Source organism: Exophiala bonariae (assembly GCF_035927105.1).
Source record: "Exophiala bonariae strain CCFEE 5792 chromosome Unknown scaffold_61, whole genome shotgun sequence".
Taxonomy (NCBI): Eukaryota; Fungi; Ascomycota; class Eurotiomycetes; order Chaetothyriales; family Herpotrichiellaceae; genus Exophiala; species Exophiala bonariae.
The window spans coordinates 3,688-23,961 of record NW_027042536.1 but is presented as its reverse complement, the minus strand read 5'-3'; the positions used below and the strand labels follow the sequence as shown (position 1 = coordinate 23,961).

The window sequence follows — 20,274 nt, the reverse complement described above, 5'->3', positions numbered from 1 at the left end:
GTAGACTCTAATAATAAAAGAATTACTTAATTTCGACTAGTAGATATTAAGATGTAAGAGGAAGAAGTCGATTTATTACTATTATTACTTATATCTTATCTATCTACTATATATTACGAACTACTAAGGGCGTAATAGTTCTTAGACTTCGGCGTAGTTAGGTTTCGTAGACGGAAGTATAGGTACTTACGAATAGATATAGAAGATATAAGGGCTTAGGGTTTAATAGATTTAAGTGTAATAAGATAGTTAAGATTAACTACGAGAAGTCTATAAAATATTAGTATAATAATCGTAGCTATATACTTATAATCCTATATACTTTCTTACTCTATTTACTCTAATACTCTATTTTAGAGTATCTAGATCTCTAGAGTATCTAGAGTATATTATATATCTTTAGCCTTATATACCGGAAACTCTAGTTACGTTATAGTCTTCTCGTTCTATTTATTAATCCTAACGGGTCGTTATATAGATTAAGTATTAACTTATAATACTTTCCTCTTCTTCTCTATATATTATTCTTAACGTATATAAAGTAAGTCTATCCCCTTCTACGCGTAAGTTCCTTATAGCTAATTATATCTCCTTAAGCGTTCTTTACTCGTCCTAACTCTATATAATATTGTTATAACTATACTCTTATTATTTAACTTAAAGATTTCGTTACTATAATTACTTATTCTAACTATACTATATTTAGTAATCTCTACTTCTTCTCGAAAGAGTAATTAAAGAAGTATTCTTACTATCTTTATAAGAATATAGACTATAACGGGACCTTTTCTCTAGACGAGTTTCGAAAAGTAGATAAATAAAAGAAAGTTCTCTAAATAAAGTCTTAAAGTAAGCGAAAGGAAATTAACTAATTATATTAAAAAAGAATATTAGCGTATAGAGCTCTCCTAGAGGCCTAGCGCGCTCTCGCGACTATAAATAATAAAATTTTAAATAAAGAGGAAGTTAATAATCAATTTAACGATAATCTATAAGGGTTTAAATAGGAGCTTATTTAACTACTATATACCTAGTAACGAGGACGTTAAGCTAAAGAGAGAAGGAAAGGGAGAACACTCCTAGCTATCGTAGTAAGAGTAAATACTCTCCTTTAGCGAGTCGTATGATAGTCGTAGTGATAATCGATAGAGGTTTCACGTAATGTCGCTCTATACTACGAGACTAGATATTATCTAGCTTCTATAGGTAAGTCGCCGGCTTCTAACTAGGATCTCTTATAAGTTTAACTTATAATATCACCCCCCTTCTTCTTCTTATAGAGTCTCGTATATATCTAGAGCGATTATATTTTCTAGTAGAGAACGAGGCTCCTATATTGATTAAGTATACTTATTCTATTTTATAAGTAGTTAGTCTTAATACCTACGCTCTTAACGAACTATATAATAGTTCTAGATCTTCTCAATACTATATTTATTTTTACTATTAATCTAGATTAGTTCTAGCTATTTATTATTAATTACTTAAGATTCTAATAAGTTCGTCGCGACTATACGAAGTAGGTTTATATAGAAAATATTATAAATATCTAGGAGAGTATTAAGCTAATAGCTATATATTCTTACGACTTCTAATATTGTATACTTTATATTCTTCTAGTTTAGTTTCTTTAATCGTCGAGTTATATGTATATTCTATAAGTTTAACTATACTTTATTATCTAGTTAGTATATAGAGGCCTAGCGTCTCGTACGATTCGCAATTTCCTCTTATTCTTATTAAGCGACTACTATTAACGTTTATACCTATTCTCGTATCTTTTAGAGTTACTATATAATTTCTTCTCTCTTATTAATAGGGCTTTAAGAGATATTAATATATCGTACGATTTTCTTGAATTAAATTACTTTAACGTAATATTTGTAGCTTAGAAAGAAAGAGCTAACTCCTATAGATTATATATCGCGATTATTAATCGCGAGTTTAGCTATTAGTAGTAAGCTTATCTAGTTATCCTATATCTTATTAATATATATACGAATATAGGTTTCTACTATCTAATTTATTCGTTTTGTTAAGCTATTCGTCTAAGAGTAGAATATCATTAAGAGTCGCTATATAATATCTAGTAGCTCGCAAAAATATTACTAAAGAGCTCCTATAAATTATAAGTCGCGATCTAATATAATTATTATTAGTAATCTATACTATTAATAGAAAGTACGAAGTAATACTTATATTATATCTTCTATCTTAATTATATATATTTTCTTAAGAATTACGCCTTTTTCTAGTTAATTAGTAATTACTAGAAGATTCGTATATTCTTCGCTCTTTGATAGTCTAGTTATAAAGTCTATTAAAATCTCGCGCTAAAGTCGATTCGATATAAGTAGTAGCTTTAGGAAGCTAGTCTTTCTCTCCCTTTAAGCTTTTATTTATCTATAAATATTATAGTTTCGTACGAACCTTTGAATATTATATAGTATATTTAGCTAGAAGAAGTCTTAAGATACTATTACTATAATTCCTTCTTATCTAGAATATCTATTTACTATTAAGTTATATATCTATTAAATAATCGTTATACGAAGGGGTTCGAAGTCTAGAACCTATCGCCTACTCTAAAAGAGTAGTTAACTATTCCTATTAATAGAGTATTTTGATATTAAGATCTTAAGATCTAGTATAGTAGAGAAGATTCTTACGCCTTCTCGTATAGCGATAATAGCTTTCTAGTAGATCTTATTCGTAGATTCTATTACTATTTATAGTTTATTTATAACTATTATTATATAATTTGTTAAAGGCTCTTCTATTATCGCTATTAGCGCTATAAATAGTTCGTTCTAAATACTCTTTATTATTTTTAGTTTTAAGAGTTAAGTTATACGAAACTATAGTTAATCGTTCTTCTTATTCGCGAGAATATCTTATTCGTATCGAGATAGAGTATTAGCTTATTTATTATCCTTTCCCTTAACGTATAAGATCTTAAAGTTATATTATAAGAGGATTAGCGACTATCGTATTTATCGCTTAGTTAGCTTTTATATAATTATAAAGTATTCGAGATTCTTATAATTAGATCGAATCTCGAATTCTCTTATACTTTATAGTTTTATATTCTATTTCTCTAAGTATTATATAATTACTAGTATTTTCTTATTATAGATCTTATAATTATATTCGACTAGTGAATTCTTCTTCGAGAAGAAGACGTAAAGTCGTACGACTCTATAGTTATTTATCTAGTAGAGTGTACTACTAATATACTACTTAGATATATTAGCTTTAATAATTATTTCTCTCTTCGTATCGAAATATACTAATACTAGTATTATAATAAATATCTTCTTTAATTATATAAAGGCGTTATTCGCCTCTTTAGTCTAGCTAAATTTAAAGTCCTTCTATACGAGCTTTATAATAGATAGTATAATCGTTAAGAATTTCTTAATAAATTTTTAATAGAAGTTTATAAAACTAATAAAACTTTATATACTCTTTACTAAGCGAGAAGTCTCCTATTTAAGAATAGCTAATACTTTCGCTAGATCTATTCGTACGCCCTTTTTCGCTTCGATAATAAACTTAAGATATTTTATTAACTTTACTTTAAACTCGTATTTCGTAATATTGATTTAAAGCCCTACTTCTCGTAATCGTTAAAGGACCTATTATACGTAATCTCTATACTTCTTCTAAGATTTAGAGGAGTATATTAGAATATTATTTACGTATATTAAGTAAAAGATATTAAGATAGTTACGAAAGATCTAATTAATATACTTCTAAAATATACTTAATATATTCGCGAGACTAAAGAGAGTAACTATTTATTTAAAGAGATTATATTGTATACAAAATACTATTATCTACTCGTCGCTCTTTATAATTCGTATCTTATAAAAGACGACTATTATATCGAGTTTCGTATACTACTTCGCCTATTTAATATTTCGTAGTATCTTATAGATTAGTAATAAAGAGTAGCGATTCTTCTTCGTAATCTTATTTAAATCGCGATAATTAATATAGAATTGTAAACCCTCTTCTAGCTTTTATACGAAAAGTATCGAGACTACTATTAACGAGAAGCTAACTCGAATAAAGCTCTTATCTAGTAAATTCGTAAGAGTCTTTTAAAGTATAAGTAACTTATTACGTAATATATTATATAGAGGTCTCTAGAGTACTTTAGGCGTCTTTCTATTTTCTATAATAAGTTTAATATCGTAATTAACTCTCTTTTCTCGTACGAGAGAGAGTTCTTCTACCTTAAACTAATTAAATATATCGAGATACTAGTGAAAGTACTTTAAGAGTCTCGTACGAGAATCAATAGGAATTTTTACTACTAATATCTTATTAATATCTACTAGGCTCGTAGCGAATACTTCTACTCTCTTCTCTTTCTTCTAGTAACGTATAAGTAAGGAAAATATCGTCGCGAAGACTAATATATAATCTATCTTTATACGCTACTCGCGCTAGATATTCGGGATTTAAAGGCTAGAAGAGCTAATATAGAGATATTTCTACTATAAACTAATTCGAATACTATTCTTTTTTATCTAGAGGAGATTAAGAATTATATTATATAACGAGTAAGAGATTATATAAAGAAAGACGTTCTCCTTATAACTATTAAGATTAATTTCTAACTTTATAATATTCGTTATTATTAGGAACGAACCTATATAGATAGGTAGAGTACGACAATTAGAGTAGTTTAATGGGTTATAGATTATTTCTTAACGTGTATCTTAACTAAGACTTAAAGTATAGAGAGGAGGGAAGCTCCTCTTATATAGTGAGCGTGTAGTAAGCCTTCTACTCGAACTAGGTTCTCGAGTCTTAGCTTATTTATTTAGTTTAGGGGTTATCTAGATCGACGTTTATAATAGTTATTTCGAACTTAATATCTATACTAAAACTAATAATTAGGCGAGAAGTGATCGAAATACACTAAAGATTATAATAAGAAGCGAAACGAGTATTAATTATTTCGTACGATAAATAACTTATATCTACTAGTATTAATATAAAAACCTTCTAGTTTACTTATATAGATACTAAGAAAGGTAAACTATCTATTAACTTCTTAAAACTACTCTATTCCTTCTTCGTCTTCTTTATACGCTTCTAGCGACGATTTTCGCTAAAAGCTACTCTTTTAACTACTTCTCTCCTACTATCGCTATTATCGTAGCTCTAGTAGTAGTTATCGTAACTACTTTCTACTCTTATAGCTACTATACTACTCTAAGATTATACTCCTATACGAAGTAACCCTATTAATTATAACGTAAGTATTATTCTTTTTCTCGATATTAGTTAAGCGTCTCTTAAGACGCCTAAACTACTCGTTAATAAGATTGTACGATCGCTACTTAGATCGTAACTTAGGTTAGAACTTACGATTCCTAGTCTATTGTATCCTTCGCTAGAGAGGTTAATCTTATCTTATATATAGGTATTAGGGCTCGTATCTTCCTCCTATAGAGGGCTTTAAGATTCGCGCTAATACTATAGAGTAGTATATAATATTCTTAATATAACGCTAGAGTTAGCGCTACTATAATTATATTTTATAGCTTATACGAGATATAGTTTACTAAGAATATCTTCTTAACTTAATCTATCTAGTCGAGACCTCCTACGTCTAGAAGTATATAGTCGAATTTCGCGAGAAAGGTACTAAAAGCCTTTATTTCTTATTATAGTATTGAGAGCTTTCTCGACGCCCTCTCTATAAACTCGTTATCGTTGTATATAACCTTTAGTTAGCTAATAAGGCTCTTAATAGTTATCTATAGTATTAACTATACTAAGTTAACCTATAATAATAGTTAGGATAGTATATCTCTTCTTAGTTAACTATAAAGATACTAGAATTATACGACTTTACTTTTATCTATACGATTAATAGTAAGCTTTACTCGTATCTATATTAACTACGAACGAAATATCGCTCGTATTCTATTAAACTCGAATAGCTCTAGAAGTCTATCCCTTCGTCGTATAGCTATAGCTCTCGTATCGACGTTCGTTACGATAACTAGTAGTATTGTTACCCTTAATAGAGTAGCGATACCCTAACTACTATCTCGCTACTAGAGACGTTGCTCTAGGTCTATTATTCGCTAGTTCTATATAACTATCTACTCGTTCTATATTTATATTATCTAAAAGAGCTATACTACTTACTACGAGAGAGCTTCTACGAGATTTATTTATATATTATCTATTTTGTACAATAGGTACTTATTCGCCTATATTATATAAAAAGGGAGCTTAATATAATGTAAGGGTTTAAATAGGAGCTTATTTAACTACTATATATCTAGTAACGAGAACGTTAAGCTAAAGAGAGAAGGAAAGGAAGAACACTCCTAGCTATCGTAGTAAGAGTAAATACTCTCCTTTAGCGAGTCGTACGATAGTCGTAGTAATAATCGATAGAGGTTCTACGTAACGTCGCTCTATACTACGAGACTAGATATTATCTAGCTTCTATAGGTAAGTCGCCGGCTTCCAACTAGGACCTTTTACGAGTTTAACTCGTGATAACTAGATCTCGTTCTAATAAAATATAGTAATAAAGACGACTTTATCTTCGCGAGCTATAATACGAAACTATTATATCCTTCTTAATATATTAATAGAGTATATATCCTAGAGTATATACTTAGATTACTTAAGTAGCTTATAATAGTCCTTTAGCTTACTAAATTAAACGAGGCGTCCTAACTTTATTAGAGTAGAGGTAGCTATAAAGATCTAGATAGTAGCTATCTATTATTCTAGCTAGCCCTTAGCTCGATAATCTCTTACTTTATATTCTAATTTACTATAATATAAATAAAGATTCTTATTTATTCTATCTTTTCGTTAAGTAAGTATTAACGACTCATAATTAGAGTGAGCGGTTCGCTTTCTAGGACTCTCTTTAGTTACACTAAATTCCTAGTCTATCTTATTAGGATTTCTACGAGATACTCTATATCGCTTTCTCGTAGTATTCGCGCTAGAGTAAGAAGCTATACTCCTCTTTTCTTAGTATCGCTCGATTACTCGTTAATTAAGCTTAATATATAAGTTAATATACTTACTTAATAATATTAGTAGAGTAGATTAATTAATTAATAAATTCTTAATATCGAATTTTAAGTCGAGACGAAACTAAGTTAATAGGGCTTTATTATTCTAGCTAATATAAGGAGTATACTATTAAAATATAGCTATATACGCGAGTATAAACAACGTTTAGTGTAAAGCTTTTAATTTATACTTAACGATTCTTTGTTTATCTATATTACTATATATTTCTTTTATTTCTACTATAAACCCTATTTATATAAAGATCGCTATAGTAGAGGTTCGAGCGAAGTTACTATTATTTAAGCGATTATCTAGAATTAACTTAAACTAGTCTAAAGCGGATTTATATAGAAAGAATCCTATATAGATAACTTTAGCTATATTCTTAGTAAACTTTCGTTAATTAAATAGAAAATTAAGTTATAACTAGATAATATAGGCTTTAAACTTATATCTATCGCTATAGAATAAATTAAGTTTAGCGATATTCTCGCTATTATTAGTATTATTAATACTTAATAGTTTAACTCGCGATCTATCTCGCGAAGTACTAAATTCTTCTCGAATAAATATAGTATCGCTTAAAGCTAACTTCTTAAATAGTTCGATTAAAGAGATTAACGAAGAAATACTTAACTAGTTAATTAAGAATAGAACTCTCGAAGGAGACGTAAGTTCTTTATTAGAGTCTAAATTTAATAATAATTCTTTATTAAGATCGAGATCTATTATACGTATATATTTATCTTAAGAGTAGTTAATATATTACGAACTACTAAGAGCGTAATAGTTCTTAGACTTAAATATAGTTAAGTTTCGTAGATGGAAGTATAGGTACTTATAGATAGATATAGAAGATATAAGGACTTAAGGTTTAATAAGTTTAGGTGTAGTAGTAAGATAATTATTAACTATAAGGAGTCTATAAAATACTAGTATAATAACTATAGCTATATACTTATAAAATCTCTCGTAGCTTAGAGTAGACTAGTAGCTTAATACTAATCTATACTAATCTACTAATCTACTAGCTTAGTTCTCTTAGCCTTCTCCGAACTAAGCCTATTACATAACTACTAGAGTCTTATCCTAGTACACTCGTAACGTTATAGCCTCCTCGCCCAACCTTCCCCTATAGCTAGGTCGATATCTAGGTTGTAGATTTAACTTGTAATACTCTACTACTATCTCTACTCGATTTACTAGGTCTAAATAAGCTTAGTTCTATTTTCTATTAGAGCCTCTATAATCTAGTTTCTAATAAAAATAGTTTAGTGTTAACTATAGAGCGTTAAGGCTACGAATACAAATTCGAATATACTTTAGTATAGTCATAATTAATTATAAGATCTAGACTATATTTAAATATTATAAATCTCTATTACTCTATTACTCTAAGGTAGAGTATATAGAAATTTCTAGTTATTGTTAGGAATAAGCCTCGATTCCCTAAAGCGCAATACCTTAAAAAGACGGAATATTCACCTAGAATTAGGTGAATTATTAGGTATTATAATAGATATAAGAGTAGGACGTGTTATTCATAATAGTTATAGAAAAAGTTAAAACTAACCTACCTTAACCTTACCTTTTCCTTATTGTAATACTAAAAAATTACGTGCTCTACCGAGTTAGTGTAATCGTGAATACGGTGGAGTAGAGTACTCTAAAAAATCTCTGATTTTCTCTTTATTGTTAGCTGTGCTATGGGCCATATATATTTACTAGGAACTTGATCTATCTAGGTTTCAATTGCATATACTTGATCCTTTTGGTTAACAATCCACGAAATTGTCTTACTTGACTCGTTGCCGAATCATAGTTAACTTAATTGCCTGCGTCTAAGCTTCTCTCGCGCATGTGGTGGATCTTTGCAAATTAGCGTTGTTGTCACGGCGCGTTATTTAGTTAACCGTGCAACCCTTTGAGCCTTTTTGACTGGAGTTTAGTAATTTAAACTCCGAACCTCCGCCCACGTCGTCGGAACCGCACTTTGACTTCAACCCGGAGTTGCGTTCAGCATTTACCGTCTTTCCTGTTCTTAACCCAGTGCTAAACAGCAGGAATATTCCCAGCGGTATGAATAAACCAAAGCGGCAGCAGGTTGCACGGGCTTGCGACTGGTGTCGCGCATATCGAATTAAGTGCGATGCTCGATTGCCGTGTCGAAATTGTGATGCGGCCGGGCGAGAATGTGGCAGCACCGGAAGGCTCGATATTCGAACCTTCGCTGTTGCGACAAGGTAAGTGGTAGTCACAAGTACAATTCCTTGTACTCATCTCAGCACCTAGAGAGATTGGACGCCTGCAGTTGCAAGTCCAACAGCTGCGAGATCAACTTGACGGATTTCTTCTGAAAGATAATGACGGCGAACCAACACGACCGGAACGGCCTTCTAAGCCGAACTTCACATATTTACCGGAGTACCTCGATCCTCTAAGACAGTATGGCGGACACTCGAAGTATTGGCAAACTATCTATAGCGATGACAACCTCTTGAGGAGAGGTGTGTGCTATGGGCCTGCCTCGCCACAGTCCTTCATTCAAAGACTCAATCGGTACCTTCTGAGCCATTCTGACTGTGCTGTTTTTCCGTTAGTGCAGATTGACATTGAATCAATGGCCTGCACTGCTGCAAATAATTTGAACTCGACCAAGTTTACGTCAATTCGTGCAACCATTGCAAACAAAGCGGTCATTAAATTAACTAAAGTTCAAGAGGAAGCCATGATTAACCTTTTCTGGGAAACATTCCATCCTTTCCTACCCATAGTTGACGAGGGCAAATTTAGGACGCAATTTCGAGTGCTTTGGGGTCAGGATTCGAGGTATCGTCAATCTTCTGGATTGGTGGATATCGTCATTGCGCTTGGTTTACAACACGTTGCGGCAATTTCCAAACCCGTGTGGGAATTCCAATGGGACGAACCTGCGCCATTCTCCAACAGCCAGAGTTTCGCTTACTACAGGCGAAGTCAGATTATCCTGCAAGATGAATTGGAGGCGCCATCTGCAGCTACTCTTCAAACCCAGATTTTCGCAGTCATCTACCTGTTTAACGCTGGTCTTCTCAACACGGCGAATACCGTTCTCGCTACTACAATCCGAACAGCAGTCATACTGGGGTATCATCTTGACAGCCCTCAGGGTATGACTGACGAGGAATCAGTGATTCGACGGAGAATTTTCTGGACTCTTTATTCCTTGGAGATGAATGTAGCAATGGAACTTGGCAGGCCTCTTGCTGTGAGTATCTCTCGAGTGCAATGCCCATTGCCAAATGGAGATTCGCAACAAATACCTTCCGGATCTAGTTTTTTTCTGCACAAATCGGCCATTTGCTATGCTTTCAACCTGCTACATATCAAACTTACTCTGGCAACTCGTGCGGTCTATGTCACATTCTACAACGAGTGCGCCGATGTTCTTTCAAAAGGGGCCGGAGAGAATATATATGATAACACGGAATCATTGGAAACGGTAGCAGCATTCTTGATCCAGAAGGTGGCATACTTACACTGTTGGATTCAAGATGTTCCAGAAACGCTCAGAAACAAACGGAGTGGACTAGCACCAACTTTCAGTATTGGAGAGGCCTCAATTCAGCTCGATATCATGTCTCCTGATTGGTTTCAACGAGAGAGCATATTGCTGGAACTTCGTTACCACAACCTTGCCATGAACTTGTACAGACCATTCATATGCTTTTTGGGAATATCCGCAGCCGATGGACCTCTCATCCTTGACAATGCCAAGACATGCATCCATCACGCCAGAGCAATTATCGATATTGCAACTCAGATGTTGGCTGAAACTCAAATCCTTCGTGGGTGGTATGAAGCTTTCCGTTTGCAATGGAATGCAGCTCTGTCTCTTATCGGATATTTAGTTGCCTGGCCTAGTGAAACTGAAAGCCTGACTTGTCGAAAAGGACTAAAGCGAGCACTCCAGACCTTTGAAATGCTGTCCGACAACTTCCCCGTGGCTAGTCGCGCGCAACAATGTGTCAGGGAGTTTCTTGATCATGCTTCGCTTCCTGTGAGACAGAATGATGAAGCTTCGACATGGATTTGGTGGTCATTTGCAACTGAAGGAGATTTGGACTCAGGTTTCGGTCCTGCACCATTCCCTGAAACGGACAATTTGGGGATGAGTTTCAACCTATTCAATCCGGGAGAAATGATCGATGATCCGGTTGCTGCGGCACCGTGGTCAGATCAAACATTGGGTTTCCTGGTATAAGCAAGGAACTGGAACTACCGGTATTTTCCTATAGACTGAGATCGCTTTCAGGGAGATCTCCCTCTATGTGGTGGTGATGAAGGAAAGACAGCAACCAACGAGAGTGGCTAGGCAGCAAGGATAGCCGCGCTCTTCTGGCTAACTTGCGAGAATGGCTCAACTTTGGAACTCCCATCTCTGTGTGATATTGGACTATAATTAGTCGACATTGATCGCATAGACCCAGGCATAGTTGGGCAATACAGTGTATTTGCAGTCGGCATGAAGCATATATATTCGACTACACGAATACCAGTGTGACCAAGATAAGGGAGAAATTCAAGGACTTATTTTGGAGAAGGCGAGATTTTCTTGCTTGTCATTCTCACGCCCGTTTAGAGCAAATGTCAGTCTGTTGGACGGAAAGTAATCGCCGTATCCTCGGGCAGCCAATTCGTTTCACATTGCCACTCCAACATGACACCTACTTACGCACCATCTCAAAGTAAACCATCATATAGCCTTCATGTTTTCCACGGATAAGTGCTTTCAACGCTACATGAGCGGCATTCCTTGTCCGCAAAGTCAAAATCCTCCCAGCTCTTGAATGTGGTTTTTGCGGCTATTGTATAACCCGGTGCTCTATCATCCGACGCGGTTTTCCCAAAGTGACAACCGAGGATGTAGGGTTCTTCGTTCTGCGGAAGACGGTAAGCTTGATCGTGAGAGATAGTCTGGATGATCCCCCCAAATGACCTTCAAAGCCACGTTTTTGAGTTCTCCGTACCGACTCACAAGCGTTTCTTAATCCTCAGCTTTCCGAAATTTGAATATTGTGAAGCGACGTAGATGTTTCGTTGGCATGATAGGCGACTAGTACTCGAGTCTGGTGTCACAGGTTAGAGAGAATTGAAATAAAGTAGGATTGATGAATAGCATGGGAAAACTGTCAACCAGCCAGCAACCAGATTGATTAAAACCCTTCTATACTTTAATATGCGATAATACTATTGGAATCTCTGCAGCTGATGTTACCTGTGTAAATCAGAAGGGTATGAAACCTGGGTTGATCGTTCTACCAACGACCCACCGAATGGTGGCGCCAAGCCGGAGTCTAGGAGTCAAACCTGGAAAGAAACTGTCACACCCCTCAAGATCGGAGTCTAGGAGAGAGACTTTATCTTTTTAGAGTCATCTGGATATGAAGAAAAGCATTCACCTTGGAATCACCATTGTTTCCTTTCTTCCGACCCAATGACAAGCAGGCGATCGAGTACTAGAAAAAGTCAAATGTCCCGAGCTAGCTTGCCTCGCTTGCTCCATGCATTAACTCCGCGTGTTGGTCCTGCTGGACTTTTCATGCTAAATCTCCTACTCTCCAGTTGTTCGTGGTTAGCAATCTCAGGAGGTGACAGCGCATAGAGTCGGGCGTCTTCAACTTTGGATTTCTTGCCATAATTAGTAAAAAGGTCTTATCACAGATATCCTAACTCCGGGTCTATCAGGGGATCAAGTGCCAGACACAAGAATTGCCACTGCAGCGGTTCGGGAAGCTGCAATGGTCTCAGTCTACAAAACTGCGGTACTGTCGCTACTGGCCTTAGAATCTCTTCCAAAATCTGAATTTTGGTCCTTGCATCGGTATCTTCTTAGAGGTTCTCGACAATTTTGATTGACTATGTCTGTTGATGATTCTTCCACATGGGCTAACTTTGGCAAGATCGATCCCGAGTTGGAGACGGTACGATGTTTTGAATCCCTCCTTGCTGGATGTACAAGATGATGTAACTCGGTAAATAAATAGATCCTCGGAGTCGCAGGGCCTCAACCCAGCCTTGGAGACTTACCAGACGTACCTACCTTGAGACAAGCCTTCCTGGACACGCTGGCTCATATTGTGGCTTCTGGCCACGGTGTTCCACCGGACTTGACGGGAGTCAAGAAATCATCGATCCAAATTCCTGTCCGAGATGGGACCACCATATCGTCCCTTTTGTATCAGCCTGAACATCTCCCGGCTGGTGGAAGTCCATTAATTGTGCTATATCATGGCGGAGGATTTTGTATCGGCATGCCAGAGCTGGAAGAGGATGTCGCGGTGACTGCAGTGAGAAACCATGGTGCCATTGCGTTGAGCGTCGACTATCGCATGGCACCCGAATTCATCTTTCCAGTTGCGATTCATGATTGTTTCGATACCTTTAAATGGGTGGGGCAATGGAATCTTCAACCTAGAGATTTTGGCTAAGCATATTATAGGCTGCTGCAAATGCGCAAAGTTTGAACGCCGACTTGTCCCAAGGATTTCTACTTGGAGGAAGTTCTTCAGGTGCTACCGCTGCCTGCTCGGTTGCCCATCTCGCTCGCGACGAGAAAGTCTCACCACCTTTGACCGGCATGTGGTACGTCAGACTAGAAAGCGAGACATTACCTTAAATGCCAGTTCTTCAATTCTGAAACTAGGTCTTAGTATAATGGTAACCACGCTGACTGGCTTAAACTTCAAGGATGAATATCCCGATTACGATTGCACATTCTGCACTTCCCGAGAAGTATAGGAAGGATCATGGGAGCTGGGAGCAGAACCGAATGGCTCCAGTGCTAGACGTCAAAACTGTCAATTTCTTTGATCGTAAAGCTCCTACTCTTGGTCTTATCGCTCAATCCGTAACTTATTCTTGTTTCAGGCTATTACAAACCAGAATTTGAGAATCCACTACACAGCCCATTGCTCTGGCCGAGGGGACACGAAGGTCTGCCACCACATTTTATCCAGGTCGCCGGCCTCGATCCAATACGCGATGATGCTCTCTTATACCAGCGAGAACTTATAGTGCAAGGCGTAAGTTCAAAGATCATAGTATATCCTGGCGTACCTCATGAGTTCGAAATTCTCTTTCCTCAATTGTCGCAAGCGAAGAAAATGATCAAGGAGAGGAACGAGGGGTTGGCATGGTTGTTTGGGCAAGGGTCAGAAACAGTTCAAACCCAGTCGAACATATGATTGCGCGCTTGACTTAGCATGATTTCCCGGATAGAAATATGAACGAGTTCAAAGAGAAAACAGCGTACCCTGAGACCAATGACTCCGACAATATTGCAGCAACACCACTTCTTCCTAGATGTAGGCATAAAAATATCTTGTAGAAGTGCCGACGAGTGGTTAGAATTGATAATGAAGTAGCGACGATTAGTGCGCCGAATGCATAAGTCGAGTCAGTTCTCTAATTGTAATGCTTACTTGGAGTGCTGAATTACGACGACGCCGAGTGAGTGTCTCAAGTGAACGTTAATTCGATCTGTGAGTCGGCGCTATAATCACGAGTCGAATGACCCCTTCTATCGGAGTTATGTAGCTAGACCACCGTGTATAATTATCGATATATAAATAGTAATACCCAGAAAGTCCGCGGCATTACTAAGCTTAGTATTTATAGAGAAACGCTATATCTCGGCCCTAAAACTAGAGAATTTACCTCGTTATACTCTTTGTTACAGGTCAAGACCTGCGGCCTAAATATCGACCGACCTCACGAGGAAAGTAGGGCGAGGAGGCTATGACGTTATAGGCATGCCAGGGCAAGGTGTTAGAGGCTTGGCGGTAGGAAATGCACTTCAGGAATTGTCCAATTGTCTCTGTTTTCTCTACTCATGGAGCCTGTTCTTCTCTCTATATAAATTACGCGTGGTGACGATCTAGAATGGCCTTTTCCGCATCTCCTGAGACCCTCGTTGAGCTATAAATAACTGGTTATTGACCCTGTCTAGCTGAGGTTTTTGGTCCCTATCGAGCTGATAACTACACTAGTGGTAAATTGCGATACGGCGGACTATTACGGTGGAGTAGAAAGGGCTTAGTAGCAACACACCCCCCTAGGAATATCTATATATAGGCACTCCTAACCCTCTTTTATCCTTTCTCCTTCTCCAGCTCATTTGTCGCTATTATAGCAGACAAAATAAAAGAATAGTATTGCTGTTGGGGGGAGTGTGCGGCGGCGCGCGCGCGGAAAAGATGGGGGCGGAATAATATGAAAATGGCGGTCGAATATTGTGTAGGAGTATTCGATGGCGAGCGGCCCTACTAATATAGCTTAATTAAGGCTCCTACGCTAATTGGTAGTAAAATGAATAAATGGATATAAGGAGTGCCCTACTCTATACTTAAATCACTATAGAAATATTAAATACTTAAGGAAATATCGTTGTAGTAAGAGGTGGTTGTTGTAAATAAGGAGATTATACATCCTCCCTAATATTAATGGAAACTAGACTCAATTTACGCCTAAATTCGGCGGTTTTTTCATTTATAAGGGGTTTGGTTAATAAATCGGTAATTATATTCGTTATGCTTATCTAGAAGACTCTTATTAACCCATTTTGTACGCACTAGCGCGCCTAGTGATATTGGATATCTACGTGACGCAATTTAGTCTATATCTCGGCAATTGGTTTAGTGAGTAGCCTAATAGTTTAAGTATTATTATAGAAGGAATGAATATCGATAGTTATTGTAGGATAGTCCTTTCCTATAGGCAAATACTATAGGATATCGTTAATTCCTCGTTTCTAGAGTATTGCTTCCTTACTAGTATTCGTAAGGGTAAGGAGCTTCGCCTCTATAGTAGATATGGTCACTATAGCTTATTTACTAGCCTTCTATACGAAAGGATTATCTCCTAGCATAATAATAAAGCCCTAAGAGCTCTTGCGACCTATATCGTCGGCGAAAGAAGCGTCGAAAAGGACTCGAAGAAGGAGTAATAATATTGTATTATATTCTTAAGTATATAATTTTATTATCTTAAGATATCTAAGTATACGATTCGCTAGTGCTAAATAAGTATTAAATGGGTTAGTTAAGTACCTAGAGAGCGTTGTAGTAGTAAATACGATATTAATTCGCGTTATAGTAGTTATAAAATTAATAGATCTAACCTCTTATTAGTATAGATAGATATTTACGATAGTAGATTTATATTTATTTGCTTTAATCTTTTCTATAGGTAAAGGGGTGCTAATAACTCTTTTACTAACTAGTTTATAGTATCGATTAGCGATCTTTTCGATATAGGAGTTCTAGTATAGCTATAGTTGTCGGCTAGATCGATTCCTTATAATCCTTACCCCTAGAAACTAATTAGCCTTTAGGAGTAAGTGGAGAGGGTATCTCTCCTATAGTTTTGCGATTATCGCCATAATCTAAGGCCTTATTCTCTCTCGAAATAGGACGATAATATTATTAATATAGAATAGAATAATGGCGACGTAATTTACTATAATATAATATATACTATTAATCTTCTTAAATTCGAGATCCTTAAGAGTAATTATTAGTTTGTTAAACTAGAGTAATAGTGATCGTTTAAGTCTATAGAGGTCGCGAAGGAGCCTTAGAATTCTATTAACCTTTTTATATCTATTAGGATAACGAATATAGATCTCTTTATCGTTAATCCTACTATTAAGAAAGGTATTAATCGCGTCTAGTTAGATTATCTCCAAATTAAAGATCGCGACGATAATTATAAGGAGCCTAAATAACACGACGACTAGTGTAGTCGCGTAGATCTCCTTCTCTATTATCTAGAGGTCTTCTCTTATATATACTCTAGTCTTAAATTTAATGAGAAATCCTCTCTTATTAAACTTATATTTAAAGACTTAGGTTAACGGGAGGGCCTCCTTATAGTAATTAGTAATAGATATATCTAAGAATATATCTTTAGTAATAAGAGTAGACTATTCCACTTCTATCGCGATAATAAACTTATCGTAAAATCTATACCTCTTTATATTATACTAATAGGATAGCTCTAGAGGGAGATTATCGCGATAGAGGCGAGTAGAAGGAGCGATATTCTTATAGGTAGTAAACGCGCTATAGTATAAGTCGGAAAACCCATTAATTAAGTCTATTAACCGTTAGATCGTCGCGAAGTAGGCTTATTTATAAGAGCGTCTTATACGTTTTATTCCTTTCGAGATAATAAATTCGAATGTAACTTCGGAATTATTGAGATCTCTCCTTCTACTACTAACAATTTCTAATAATTTATTTTAGGTTTAAGAAGTCTCCTTATTATAAATAATACTCTTTATAATTTATAGAGCGTTATCGATAATATTAGGTAAGTTCTTAATAGTTGAAAGTAGTAAATTTTCATTATTTCTATTAGTTGTAATAATTTTAGATAAGGTTTATATAATTTTATCTTCCTAGATTTTATTGGAGTAGTTATTTAGTAAGGCGCCTTCTTAATTCTTATAAGGCCTTATTTCCTCTCCTATAGGATCCTCCTATAATATCTTATAAATAGCGCTCTCTTAACTAGTATACTCTCTATTCCTATCGGGTTCTAGTGTCGCCTCCGGTGTAGGTAAAGCATTCTCTTCTATTAGCGCCGCCACCGCCCCTCGAGTTACTTTCTAGTTAGGTTTGCTTATTAGAGAGAGAAGAGAAGGAGGAGAAGTGGAAGGAGATATTATATACTCCGATTTATACTTTGATTCCTCTTAAATAAGATATATATTCTTATAAATAAATATTACGAGTTCCTTAGGGATTCCTTCGAAGAGCTCTAGTAATAGGAGTTATTAAGGGTTATATAGCTTTGAATTATTAAATATGACGTCGCGTAGGACCTTTACTTAGTTTTTTCTTAGATCCTAGATCCTCTATTGATTCGTAGAGTTGTATCTAATAAGGTAGCCTATTTGCGCGTATAGCTCTATCTTCTTAAGCCTTAGAATATCGTAAATAAGTGTATAGGCCTTATAACTAATGACGTATAGGTAGGCGAGACTTAGGATAATGCTAGTTGCGACTTCTAATGGGGTTTTCTAGTTATTGCGACGATTAGGGATCCTATTGAGTAAGAACCCTACTATTTTAACTAGTTTAGACTATAGGTTTAATGGTAGGTTTGCGTGAGTTCTTATAGTCCTTGCCATTATAATTATAGACTTTTCTCCTCGCTTCGTATGGCTATTTTATGCCTATATATTAGTGGCGCTTTTCTTAACTTTAATATTTATTTCGGCTATAAAATACTCGAATTTAAGGGCTAGAGAGCTTTCTTTATCAATCCTAATGATCTTAACGCGCTTATTATATTGTATGATTAGTGAAATTAGGTGGTATTTAAATGTTTGGAGAGTATTAACCTTTCTAGCCTATATATATATATAATTTATTCCTATGTAATAGCATTTAAAGTGGCTTACGTATCTATCGCCGTCAAAGCTCTTATCGAGGTAAATAAGATCCTAGGAGACCCTATTAAATGGCTCTCGTATTGGATCCTCGTTCCCTATACGACGAGAGATTAATTGTATAGCCTTTGAGAGCTTATATGGCTTATACGGGCTTATTTTAGGTAAGTCTAATATTATAGTGCCTTTTATTGTATTAATTAGATAACTTAGTGCCTCTTAACTTAGATACTCTAGTAATTTATACTATTCTCGTACCGTATAAGTAAGTTTCTTTAGCTCTTTTAATCTAGCTAATATAGTAACTATTGCGACGTTTTATCGTATTAATAGTTACGCCGTAAGAGTTCAATACCCTCCTTGCTCGTATAGCTTATAAAACTCCTTATTATTGCGATGGAGATAACTCCTTACGATATCCCAATAGACTCCTTTTCTCGTTATAAGGCTTAATGACACTAGGTTCGTTATAAAACTCGAGATATAGGCCACATTAAGGAGAGTAATGAATATATCCCCTAAGGAGGTAATTACTAGCACTTCTATCGTACCATACGACGTAATATTATATATAGTGGCTCCTATAATAAGTTAATCCTCTTTTATAGTGTCCTTAGTCTTAATGAATCCCTCTAGGCTATTAGTTATATAAATATTTAATCCTAAGTTAAGAATTTAATAATTCTTAAGCTCGTAATCCTAGATCGCGCTATAAATCGTAGCGATAAATATTCCTAGGGTTCGTTTATTAAATATCTTAGAATTTAGTATAGCCTTTCTCCTTATAAGTAATATCTTAATCTTATCGAGAAGTTCTCTATCCTTCTAGAGCTTAGATTAGATCTCCTTTATTATTATAGGATTCGACTTAAATCTCTCTAGTTTAACGTCGGTATTGAGATATAGGTATTCTCCCTAGTAATGCCTCTCTTTATTAAGATATTCTAGTCTTTTCTTGCGATTCTTTTGGCGCTCTTTTCGACTATCCTTTTAGCCTTTCGTATAACTTTCCTAACCTGCAAATACGAAGTGATTTGCCTTCCTAGTTATTAAGGGAGTTACGCGCCGCGCTACCTCTCTCACCTACTCGACTATTTGTAATATCGTAAACGTGTGAGTTCCTTAGATAAGCTCTCCTTAGATATACGCAATAAATACTAGAGCAAGAGGCTTAAGGGCACTTAGGAAGTCCTAGAGTGTTCTATTTGTTATAGCCATCTCGAGTAGATTTATAGCTTATACTTTAGCGTATACTTTAGTCCATTAACTAATCTAATTATCCATTTCACTATAAGAGACCTTTTGGCCTAGGACGGCCCTATATTCCCTTCTAATCTATATTTCCTCTCCTAGAGTAGAGGGAGTAAAGTAGGGTAATATTTTATCAATAAGTTGTCGAGAAGTAGTGGCTTCGTCAATAGTTACGTAATATCTCGTATCTATAGAAGCTTATATCTTTACGAGAAGGTTTTTTAGTGCCTTACTCTTCTAATCGAATACTCTTTTATCCTCTTTATAGTTCTCTTCTACCCATCTCATTTCCTATCGAGTAGCCTTATCCTATATTCTTAGCTCTACGGCTAATGGACGAGTTAGTTTATCTAGTCCTACTAGGACTAGTAGATCCTTAACTACTACTTTATTGTTAATATACTGCCAAACCTCGTCTACTATAGCTATAGTCTTGACGTAAAAGAGCCATTTAGTCTAATCTAGAGGTGTCTTTAGCGTAATAGGTAGTTTGGTAGGAGAGATATTGAATTACGATC

At 35.5% G+C, this 20,274-nt stretch overlaps 2 protein-coding genes across 2 annotated transcripts; both read left to right on the top strand.

Moving 5' to 3' along the window:
* Nucleotides 1–9,217: 9,217 nt before the first annotated feature.
* Nucleotides 9,218–11,311, top strand: LTR84_011933 (uncharacterized protein; the record flags this gene model as incomplete). The annotated part of the gene is made up of 2 exons (XM_064855460.1): nt 9,218–9,311; nt 9,354–11,311. 2 exons carry the CDS (start codon nt 9,218–9,220, stop codon nt 11,309–11,311), a joined length of 2,052 nt encoding a protein of 683 aa, XP_064699879.1.
* Nucleotides 11,312–12,968: 1,657 nt separating this feature from the next.
* LTR84_011932 (uncharacterized protein) lies at nt 12,969–13,726 on the top strand (the record flags this gene model as incomplete). Its single annotated transcript, XM_064855459.1, has 3 exons — nt 12,969–13,031; nt 13,095–13,499; nt 13,550–13,726. 3 exons carry the CDS (start codon nt 12,969–12,971, stop codon nt 13,724–13,726), a joined length of 645 nt encoding a protein of 214 aa, XP_064699878.1.
* Nucleotides 13,727–20,274: the final 6,548 nt, after the last annotated feature.